Source organism: Falco peregrinus, chromosome 5 (assembly GCF_023634155.1).
Source record: "Falco peregrinus isolate bFalPer1 chromosome 5, bFalPer1.pri, whole genome shotgun sequence".
NCBI lineage: Eukaryota > Metazoa > Chordata > Aves > Falconiformes > Falconidae > Falco > Falco peregrinus.
The window spans coordinates 58,353,313-58,365,537 of NC_073725.1; the positions used below are offsets into that span (position 1 = coordinate 58,353,313).

At 40.1% G+C, this 12,225-nt stretch overlaps 1 protein-coding gene across 3 annotated transcripts in view; it reads right to left on the reverse strand.

The window, feature by feature from the left end:
* LOC101918751 (sodium channel protein type 5 subunit alpha) overlaps positions 1–12,225 on the reverse strand; it is a 216,594-nt gene that overhangs the window by 155,309 nt on the left and 49,060 nt on the right. For 2 of the 3 annotated variants that reach the window (XM_027791756.2, XM_027791755.2), the window contains exons 2-3: positions 10,361–10,489; positions 5,454–5,545 (exon numbers count right to left, since the gene is read on the reverse strand). In XM_027791756.2, coding sequence (XP_027647557.1) covers positions 5,454–5,545; positions 10,361–10,489 — 221 coding nt within the window. Of the gene's footprint in view, positions 1–5,453; positions 5,546–5,679; positions 5,772–10,360; positions 10,490–12,225 lie in introns of all 3 variants that reach the window. The other variant, XM_027791757.2, reaches the window with a different exon arrangement.

The following is a 12,225-nucleotide window of genomic DNA, read 5'->3' on the forward strand; positions in this document are numbered from 1 at the left end:
TGGACCTTTGTTAAAACTTTCCAGGAAAACTATTTGAGGAGTGGTATACTTACAGTCTAACTGTTTTTTCTCAGCCTTTAAAAACAAAATTTTCTCAGAAAATGAGGTAGCGTCCATCAAGTTGCTTGACACAACTCACTGCTAACGCAAGTGGTTAAATCACTGTTCACTTAAACTTTCTGTGTCTCATAAATGGAAGGGCTGAGGGGAAATAAGGACACCCAGAACGTCTTGCAGGTGCTCTGCATTTCTCTGAACCAATTCCATGTTTTGTAAAAGCAATGCTAGATGTATTCAAATTTAGAGCACTGTTAAATCTTCTAGATAAATAATCCTCCTTTGAAATAGTGCCAATGAGAGCACTGCAATATAGCTTAATAGAAGATACTATTTATGGGGCATTAAAGGCATTTACTTAATTCTTGCAAGTCAAACATCAAACCAGGCAGCATGCAGAAAGAACTGAGGATCTGATCCAAAGCTGTTAATGACAATGGGTCTATAGATTACTCCCTGTGAAGTAATCGATACAGGCTTTTCCTGAATCACTGAATTCTTTCCACATTTCTGGGTCAAATCCTGCTTGCACGACACGAAAAACACCATGAAATCCAAAATCAGTGGAATGAGTGCTGTATAGGCAGCCTGACATCTGCAGAAAGCAAGAAGGATTTGGCCCAAACATTCCTGTTAATGCAGGTAGAAATTACCACATTCAGAGGTTAACAAAATAATCAGTTTTCAAATGCAAATCAGAAGCCATAGAAAATGCAAGCAACACCAAACAATGAGAAATGGCAAGATCCCAAAACACCATCCATTCCTTCTAGGAGATGTGAGAAAGTATTAGCATAATTCGGTATGACATCCATACTAGATGTTGGCAATCACCTACAGAACATCAGACACTTTCACGCACAGTCTGGAAACAAGGTGGGAGTAAAAGGAAAAACAGAAAAAAAAAAAAAAAGGGAGTGTGACTTACACCACAATCATCTTCACCTAGCCTACTCCTTCTCCTGAGGATATGTATGTGTCTTGTAAATGTCTGCATGAGTCGTGTGCATGTGGGGAGAGAAGGGCTCATCCTTGATGAATTTATTTTGTCATTAGCCACTCAGACATGGGGAAGCAGAGTGTAATAGCATGTTGGCAAACTTGGATGGTTGTCAGCATCCCTGTAGACCATCTTTGCATAGAAATGTGTCTGTCAGGTCAGTCTCCAAAGAAAACACAAATATGCCATGTATTTCTCACCTCTAGGATAGTCACTTTTTGAGTTAAGTGATTCACCCACCAGAAGGATGACATTTATCTCTCTGCAGGGGGGTTCAGTGGGATCGAAGTCAGTGAACAAGGGTCAGTCTCCTCCGCACAGTCTTAATTCTTGTGCTCCAATCCCTTTTCTGGTGATCAGTAAAGTACTGGATAACATTCACAACACTATTTATAGCCTTTAGACTCACACTAACTTAAACGGGAGCTGGATCAGGCCCCAAAGTGCCTCGGCCCAATTTGCTATGAGGTCACCTTTCGCCAGTATCCTGTCATTTTATGTGAGATGTCTGTGATGTACACGCCTGCTCCAGAAAGAGCAGTGGAGCTTCTCTGGATACAGGCACTGCACAAAATCCTGGTGGTGACGGTGACAACAGCCTGCATTTTGCAGGCTTTTGATGGGGAGGCACAGAAGGGCATACCTCAGGGCTTTATATTACATCAGTCGGTAGTTATCAAAAACCTCGGTGATTTCCATGCAGATGGACCGTGATTTGAGACCCTCCTACTGTCATGGGAAAGGTTCCTATTGAGCACACTGGGACTTGGCTACGCTGGTAATGGGAGACAAATGAGTGACTTTAGTGGGTTGTTCTGCTGCTGAACATGGTTCCTATCTAGTTTGAAAATGAATGAATCCAGTTGCCATGGCAATGTGCAAGATGCTAATTAATAAATAAAATTACTGAGAGGTACAGGTTTTATGCTCCTGTAGAGAAAATCTTACCTAATTTTAAGCACCTGAACATAAGAGATACCTGAAGGAATTAGAAACTTTTTTCATTTAATGAGCCTGGATAAACAGATATCCAGCTACAGCACAACACTTGCTTTCTCTTGATATCATGGGCAAATCTGGAAAACAGAAAGAAATGGATGTTTTTAGTGCAGGGGGATCCATGAGGGGATCCATGAAGGTCCTGTGCTGTGTTAAGGGCTGCCACAGAGAGTGAGGCACTGACCTGACCTCCTACACAGTGGCTCTAAGGTAAAAAATAAAGAGCTGATAATGCACCAATAAAGAATGAGGCTGGATAAGGGTCTGGATTCAGAGATGGGACCTGCAGGTGATCCATGGCCCTGGGGAGCAGGAGGCACTGGCATGACGGCAACCAAATTGAGCCCCAGATGTCCAGCGAGAGGGAAGCACATGGCCTGCTGGTAGATGCTTATGTTTGTGTTGCTGACTCTGGATCTGACCCCATCTTCCCAGGGCAAACCTTCTAATGGAGAAAGCAATGAGATGCTGGAACAGACTTTTCAGGAAGATACCAAGACCTCCGCCTTTGAAGGATTGTTAGAAATCTGGAAATAAATATCATGCCAGGTCTGAGCTACAATAAACACAGCCTTAGGCCAGGGGAGTGGACCCTGAGAGTTTCGGAGATCTTGAGACCTGTGAGTCTGTGTCTCCTAACCCCCCCTGTGCCTGCTTGCGCACTTAGAGCCAGGCATTAAAGGCAGGTGAGATTTTTAAAAGCACTAATTGTTAGCTTTACTGACTCCCTCTGGAGTCAATAGTGAAACTCATTGATTTCAAGTGAAGCAGAATGCCTTTGAAAACCAGCCTCTAAGTGCTTTGCTGGACAGAAGCCTTACACCATGGAGGACTTGGCCCGTTACTTTCGGTAAGCAATTTCCCTGAGCATGCTGAGTCCAAGTCTGTTTGTGCAAATATAACTACCTGATGGAAAAGTGTGATCAATTTTATCAAGGAAAAGCTTAGATATTTGCAAAAGAGAATACATCTCAGCATTCTTCACCTAAGATGTAAAAGAGGAAGCAAAAATAACAATCTCCCCCTCCTCCCTCTAGCAGCTGAACTCAAAAATCTTACGGAAGATATTACTGTTCATCACCTTTTCATTTTTAAGCCTATTGTGGAAAAATATTTCATCTCAGCATAAGCCCATGTTATCATTAAAACCTCAGACTGATCTCAAATAAACAGCAGCATCATGCCCAATATTTCTTTTAAAATATATGTCTAACTGAAAAATGGACCGACTCCTCTCAAATTATCTGCTAACCTTAAAAAGAAACCTTAGCTGTCTTTTACAGGCAGCTAGGTCTTCCATGGCAATGTGTAGCCCTCCACATCTGTAATTTAAACATACTGAGGGAGGATGGGTAATACTGACAATAAAATCTAAGGCCAGATATTCTATTAGTGTATCTTTGTGCAGTTCAGTCACCAAATAATTTAGTTACTGCTACCTAAAAATGCAGGTACCAAAACCCTAATCAAATAGAAAGAAATAAAGAAAATATGATTTATTATGTATTACTCAAATAATACTACCCCCCACCCCACCCGCCCCCATTAACCAACAAATGGAACAACTCGGTGTTTAGTATCATTGGAAGGCTTTGGGGTGTGTTTTTAAATAAAGTTTTTCTGAATCGCAACACTTTTTTTTTTTCCCCCACTAAAAAACAAGCCAAATGTTATCATTTGCTGTAAAACAACCTTCAGCTCCAACTCCGATATAGGACAGCCGAAAATGGCTATATATTTATATAACTCAGCAAAATTGACAGGCTATGCTCTGAGAGGCTCAAACCTGAGAGAAGATGGAAAGTGAACGGTGTCCCCTGGAGATGGCTGTCCCTTCAAGTTAGCCTTCAAATTGCTAGCAAAGGAAGCTAGGAAACTCCCCTTTTCTGTCTGATTAGCCACTACTATCTATCCCACCTAATCTGTAAAACTATGCTCAACTTTCTATTTCCCAAGGAAAAAAAAAACCCTTTCTCAATGGCAATCCAATTAGAGAAAAGTTAAAAAAAAAACCTTTCTGCTAATAGATTACTTTTTTTTTTTAAAAGAAAAAAATTAACATAGCAACTGATTTCAAGCAATACCAGCCCTAATGAATGACCATCTTAAAATATTCTTTAAAAGCTGTATTTTGACACACACTTTCAATGAAAAGTACCTTGCTCTTTCAGTAATTCCACTGATTTTCATTAATGTTGGAATGAGGCAGTAAACCCTAGACCCATACATAGGTTTTCTTCAAACTTCAATTCCACAATTCCCATTTCTAGCTTATACTCCATGTGAATGCGGCAATTAGTTGTAATACGTGTCCCTATAAGCTTACACCACAGAATTTGTTTGAGTTTATATTTTAGTGTAGATGCATGCAATATAATGTGTGGAAAAGCCTTTCTAATCTTGAAGAGCTGTGCACGAGAATCTGACTGGTTCTCTTGACAGTTTGAATATTTTTGACATGTAATTGCCAACATCTGTTCAGGATTATCACCGATAGGATCTACCATGCATGGGTTTTGCTATCTTCTCTACCTTGTCATGCAGGTTGGAGATGTTAAACACTGAGGCTGAATGAGACCTGTCCATAGATAATGCTTGGCAAGAAAGTATTGTCACATGGTTAGTCCTCAGTGGACTCACCTCTGCAAAAATTACTTAATAGTAAACATTATTTATTATTTTAAGAAATAGTAATAGATTAAATGAAAAGCTATGAAAAAAGCTTTTTTCACTACCAGATCTGTAGTAAAACACTGATTTTTATTACTGGTTTTTTTTGGGGGGGGGTATCATATCCTCAAAAATGTGAGAAAATACGATTTGATGAAATTCTGAACCTACTGCTATCAACTATGAAACATTTTCTGACCTCTTCAGAGTCTGAAATTTAAACAATGTTTCTGTCACATGCAAATGGGTAAACACCATGACAAATTAGGCTATCTATGCCTGCAGTCTTGAAACCTCAGCTCATAGCACAGATTTAGATTACTCTATCGATGTGCTCTTAAGCACGAATATGCATTTTGAGGTCGTTAACCTTCCATTTTTAAAAATCAATATCCGAAGGCTTTAAAAGAGTTTCGTTGCCACTTTCATATGGTTCATGAATGAGTACTTTACGTACGTGATTCACGAGCCGCTGTGTACCCCTGTTCTTACAGCAGCACTTGTCTCAATGAGGTCTGTAATTTGGGAGGCACTCTAATTCCTTCTGCCCACAAAAAGAGTATTGGAAAAACACATGAAAAATGTATTCTATTGACAGGTCACATTCCCTACATTCCTCCATTTCCTGATCAGTGTCTACGGTTAAGTCATTTGTAATTACTGTGTTTACTACTGGAAATGGCATGTAGGCTTTAACTGCAGCCGGAGTGTTCAACCTGATTTTCACCTGAAATGACTGAGATTGTTTTCAGCGCCCGCAGTACTCTGAACGTTCGTAAGGCTGAGACATTGCCCAGGTCCACAAATTCAGTTATGTATCTGTAACAAGGGAAAGTCACACATAGACAATGACAAAACACCAGCAAAAAAAACAACAGTCAAAGGGACAAAGAGAGACAGAGAAAGAATCACTTGTAGCTGAGAGCCAAAACGTAAGGATCAGGGCTTCTTACCTGGGATTACTGAAATAGTTTTTAAAGCTCTCAATACCCTGAAAGTCCGAAGAGGTGAAACACTGCCTACATTCACAAATTCTCCTACATACCTGTAGAATTAAGTCACAGTTATTTGGAATTATACAATAGAGTATGAGACTTGTCTGAATGAAGAATGCATTCATACATAGCAGGAGCGAACGCAGCCAAATGAGAGGTGCATCCACTTTTCAGGCTGTTCTTTGATGCCATTTGTCCCAGGTTTTTCATAGTACACATTATTTCAAATGTTTCTTGAACTATTAAACTTATCTAATAGGCATCAATTCTTTAAAACTAGCGGGTGAACTTTGCTATCATGCTGTTCAGCAATAAATACTTCAAAGATTTTACCATCATGTAGTTTAACAAAAAAATCTTTACATTATAAGAAACATGAAGTAATTTTGCTGCTCTTAAAAAAATACAAGCTTCACATACCCAAGTAATTTTCCCATAATAGCTTCTGCAAACTACATATAGGATAACATTGGAAAATAACAGTACAAATGTTTCTAGTGGGTTATTTATTCTAAGATATTGTATTCCGTGGTAAAGCAGATGTTGGTTTCAAGAGATGCTTAAAATTTTATTTTGTTTTGTACATCAAATTCATGCCCTTTGGCTGCAGAAAGATGGATTTTGAATTAATATAATTGCAATCCTACTAAAAACTATTCATGATTAAAATACTAGTCCCAGCTCTTCACTGCCATGCCTGTTTTGGTCATCATGGAGACCCATGCCACATCTGAGCTAAATGCTCCCAGGAGGGTCAGTGATGGAATGTGTTTGGTTTTATTAGTGTCATACAAAATCATCTCCTCCTAGTCAGTATGCAGCAAAACCATAGTCACCACTGTATCTTCTGAACAAAAGAACTCTTGGACTCTTTAATTTCACTATTCAACTTCTATTCAATTTGATTTACATATTCTACTTCTTTGAGGCATTTGTTTTTACATGTTAAGGAAAAAGCTCGCCTGGTTATTTTACAAAGCCTGCTTAACTGGGCTTTGTGCAAAGGCCTCTGGGGAGGACAAAGCATCCTCTCCATATCTACTAATCCAGATTATAGCCTAGAAAAGCAATATTGCTTCTCCTCTTCATAATCTCATAGGGGAGTCTGGCAAAGATTTACCTGTTTTCTCCCCAGGTTTATCCAGTGCTTCTCTCCCAAACTCTTCTGCAACATGCAGGGGTGAGAAAAAAATAATTTGGGGAGAAGCAATAGCATGGGAACATGGTTTTGCTGACTAGAGATTTGAAAAAAACCTCATTATTAATATTTGAACAAGCACATGAAGCAAATACTACTGCTGCTTGTTCACAATAGTTAATTAAGATTTATTTCATCCATTTCTTGGATGAAAGTGCAGCAGACCAGTCCCTCTGTATCGGGGAGTAAGAAGCAACTGAAATACCCATCCCAATTTACCTGTTAGCCAGGGAATTGCTTGTTGTCTTTAAGCTTTTGGCAGGGCATTTTCCAACCCAGAGTTACAGCTGCCTCTCCCTCGCCTGTCCTGGAAAGCACTCGCTGGCCTAGGAGACAGTGACCTAAGCGGGCTGTTCCATGGTTTCCTCTGAACCCACCCGTGGCCCCACAGAAGGTCACAAGCCGTGGCGGTGGCTGTTAGCACAGGATGAGGGAAAAGCCCTTGAGACCTGTAGCACCTCTTACTCTCTAGTGTGCTATTTAAAACTACTCTCTGTGACACAATCTGTGCTGTTTCTACCCATAAAAGGAGGTAAGAAGCTATTTTGCAACCAATGTTAAAGCAAGCGATGGCCTTTCCGCTATAACACCCATCAGTGTTATAAACTAGCTAAACCTTTGGTCCACCTAAATCTCATGGCCCCTTACCCAGCTCTCCCATTTTGAACCCTCATGCCATCTTTGTTTCCAGATACAGAAATACTTCTAGCATCACACTAGCTACAAGTGTAGACAGCATTAGAGTTACTTGTGTGATCAGTCTAACTTTAAATTACTTGCAAGTTGGATTTATTGGAAGGATAAATCATATCAGAATAGAGTCGATTACCTAACAGTCTGTACTGTGGTGCTTGCATACTTGGGAAGGAGGTTTCATTGTACATCTGAAGATCATATTGCAGTCACTTTTAACTCTCTCTCTGCTGCCTATGGGCTCAAGGAAACACTTTCCTATTTCTTATCTATTATGAAATTCCAATTATTTTTCTTTTTCTTCCCCCTATTCTAAAAATGTTAGTATATTATGCCTTAAAGTCAGAAACAATACAAATGGATGCTGGTTTAGAATAGTACAGCCATTGCTATAACTTAATGTTGAGAAGCTTGATTTTCTGCAGTTGCAGACCCCCTGTTTTACAGATCTTCTAACTAGGAGGTAAAATACATTTGGAAAGAGTATTTAAATGTGGCTAGGAAATAAAGCACAGACAACCGAGCCTCTCATTAAATAAGTCTTAAGGAAGTCAGAATGAATCTTTGGAGTTGAGCACTGACTGGCCATTCAAGTCTAGAATTAGAAAAGAAAAACCATACAACCTCTGGGCACCAAATACGAGTTCCCACCAGCAGGTAGTGAATTGACCTCTGGGCAACTGTCCACCCCAAGGTCTGTGCAGACCTTCACATCTTTCCAGCTTCCTAAGCCACAGACACCCACAGATGATGTGGACAGAATTTAAGGGATAGCCAGACCTTGTCCCATACTGACTGATCAGACTTGAATGTCAGTGACAGTAAATGAGATGCTCCCAGAGGAGTCCTGCAGAGTCAGGGCTGATGCCCCAACCTCTGTTCGAGCTGAGGTGAGGTAGAGCAGATGCATTGCCAAGGCTGCAAGCTCCTCCTGTCCTTTCCTCTGCTCTTTTCTGCCTCAATGTCAGAAACCTCCTTCCTCATAGAACAGAGGGAACCCACGCATGGAAACCCTCCATGTTGTGTGGAATTCAGAGACCTGCAAATATACTCACGTCCTAACTCATGAACAGATGAACTATTGTACCCTGCTTTTACCACCTATCTAGCTGATGGGCAGGACAGCAGGTTGGTGATGCTTTGTGTTGTTCTGTCCTGCCTTTAAATGTTGCAGGAGAATTGCACTTAGCACTGCTTGAGGAAAAGTTTAGCTGAGAAAAATACCTGATGTGTGCTGACCTCCAAAAGCTCCTCCCCATCTGCACTGAATTTTTTTTAAAAGCTTATCACGATGGCCAGATGTCAGTTCAGCCAAATCCATAGGAATGCAGTAACAGATACCAGGATCTGGCCTAGGGCTGGCTTTGGTCCAAAGCTTACTAAAATAAACAGGAGTCTTCCCGATGAAGTCTACACAGGTTTTACACATTGTCATGGTGTACTGCTAAATGCTGCTAAGGATCATAGAATCATAGAATATCTCAGGTTGGAAGGGACCCATAAGGACCACCAAGTCCAACTCCCTGCTCCTTGCAGGACTGCTTATAATTAAACTGTACAACCAAGAGTATCATCCAGATGTTCCTTAAATACTGGTCCTGATCCCTGTACCCCACCAGAGTTGTACTATCAATTTCAGTGGCCCTCACCGGTGTTTGAACTAAGTTTGGTTGAATATTTTTTCCCAATCTCGGTTGCATTCAAATATCACAGGCCCAGGAGTTCAGCTCAAATGTCAGTGCTAACAGGTCTGCATTTCACTTAATGCTGTAAATTATGGGGTTTAAAGATGGCAATGAGATCTACATCCAACCCAGAACAGAATATAGGTATCGTTAAGCAGAAAGTACAGGGAGATCAGATGAAACCCTTCTATGACAAGGAAATGGGGTCTTTTCAGGACACCTCTACTAGCTTCCACTTCAAGATGACATGTGCTTTTCTCTCTGACTATGAAGAAAATCTGGATCTCTAGCTCAGCTGGAGATACCGACAATGTCAGACATCTGCCTGTGGCCAGAGCTCAGGCTGACCCTGCGTCTGCTGCGAGCGTTGGCTGACTGCTCCCCTACCCCTGTGTATTTTTAGCTGTCTAGATGTCACAAATCCATCAGCTCCTCCAAAGCACCAGAACCCCACATGCCCTGAGCATACTCTCATGATCCAGGTAGAAGTATAGAGCTGAAGGGCAATATCATGTTGGGGGCCAAATTTGTACTCCCTGAGATATATATATATAAAGTTTCAGAGGCCTCTAAATGAATCCTTTATTTTAGAAAAATAGTAATTACTTTCAGAGTGAAGAGGGATTGTGAAGTGAAGAACACAAATACGACTTTGGTGGTGTTATGGATAAATAGAGTATAAATAGGGATTTAAATGCATGGGTATTCAGTCACACTTGTAACACTTTCTATTCAGGGCTATGAAGCGTCCCAAAATTACATTAGATAGAAAGGTATTATTACAGATATTTTACAAACAGCTCTTTCTGTGGAGCTCAGACAGAGAGTAAATAATTTCTCCAAAATAGTCTAGTGAATTGAGAGAACAGAATCAAGGATTCCTCTGACTTCTTCCTCTGAAACCAGTCAGGAAAAAAACCTCCATCCTAACACACTTCAGCATTTTCTCATTTTCAGTACATTTTGAGGGTTTTTTTTAAAAAAAAAGATAACAGCCAGACAACTTTTTAAAAAGTTCTACTGCATATTGCTGTCTTGAAAAATATAAAGGAGTGCTACTTACGCCATAACAATAACACTGAAATCCAGCCAGTTCCATGGGTCTCGAAGGAAAGTGAATTCTGTCATGCAAAATCCTCTCGCCAATATTTTTATCAATGACTCAAAAGTGTAAATGCCAGTGAAAGTGTACCTGGGGAATAAAGTAGCCAAGGTAAGCAAGAGCATTAGCAAGCAGTAGACGGCAGGCATGGTGGAGGCAGACTCAACACAATGCTACTCACATGAGACACTTCTGCCCATCTCCTTGGGATTGCTCATGTGAGTCATGGCTGCAGCACCAGGCCGGACCAAGGAATATGTAAGAAATGGGAAAGCGCTCATCACAGCCCCAGGATGAAGATAATTTTCACCATAGGGTGTACCTTGATGAGCCCTCACTCAGTAAGTCAAACATGAATGCTGTGCTATGGGACTTTTGAAGCTCTGCCTGCAATTGCCAGTGAAAGAGGAATGGATGATGCCACATTCCTTGATTTTTCTCTGATTTGAAGGAGGGTGGTTCTTCCATTCATACCTCTCATCTCTTCCTGCCTAGGACATTTTGAAGGTTAAAAAATGTCACCATTTGGTTTTATTAGCTAGTAAGGGCATTTTTCCTGCAACTTCCCTTGTGTTCCCTATCAATGATAAATCACGCCAGCCCTGAGTTAGACAGAATACCCTGACAGAAAAAGAGTAAACCAGCTCCCACCCAAATAATATATGTAATCATTTTGACCTGCTTGACAGTAAAAGAGACACAAGGGTGTTTTTTCCCCATCGTAAGATTAGTTGTTTATTACCAATAGCCTCTTGACTGTGATGATCTTGGATAGAACATACATATTACCTTTCGTAATAAAGATGATACTTGTAATAAAATTTAGCAAAATCTCTGTGGAGGATAGTAACGTACCTGACTTATTCAGATCTGTATACACCCAGGGCTCTGCCTACCATCAGAGACATGCTTCAGGGCATACAGCACCTCTTTTTTAATGTTTATACCTGATACATCTATCCCAATGGGACTAGGTATTCTAGGTTATATCTTAACAAAAATAATAAATGTTTAGTATCCACCACTAGCATTCCCTACTCTTTTTTTTCCAAATGAAGATGCAGATGATACCAAAGCCTCTAAAAAAACCCAAACACCTAAAATCCTGTAAAGCACAAGTCTCATAAATCATGATGTTAGGGGCTTTCACTGGAAACCCTAACTTGAATTTTCTGTTCAGCCCCTAAACGTCAGTAGCTATAGTGGTGCCATCATATACAAAAAATTGTTGGGATTTCTGTTTAGTAAAAAAAAAAAAAAAAAAAAAAAAAAAGTTGTAAACAATTCAAAATAGTAATATAAGGAAGAATTTAATTATGGATAAAAAGGTAATGTTTTCTTTCAGCTGTGTTCCGCCGATCTGCAGCTGGGCACACATACAGATAGTGGCAAATCTCATGCCTTCCTGCCATCATGTCACACAGTAGAGCTAGTTACACGTGTTATAAAATCTCAGTATGCTTTATCTTAAAACAGAGATTAGCAGGACAGTTTTTTGTGCAAAAGCGGATGCCAAATGTTTTCCGCATCTCCTCTTTGACCATACACCTAAGCATTATCTTGTATCCGACTTTTCATGTTTAGTTTTGCTCTGGTATTTCAAATATAGGTCACCCATGTGACAGTCCCTTTAAGCATGTGTATTCAGTAATACATGCAGAAAACACATGCAAAGAACTAAAAAAAATACTTAACGGTACATAAGCTCATTAAAATGATAAAGCACTTGTATTTATTCAGCATGTCAGATGGTTTAATTGATTGTATAATCATCATCTAATTCTAAATGGATCGGGCAAAGTCCTCCAGCAACTGAACAGCTTCTT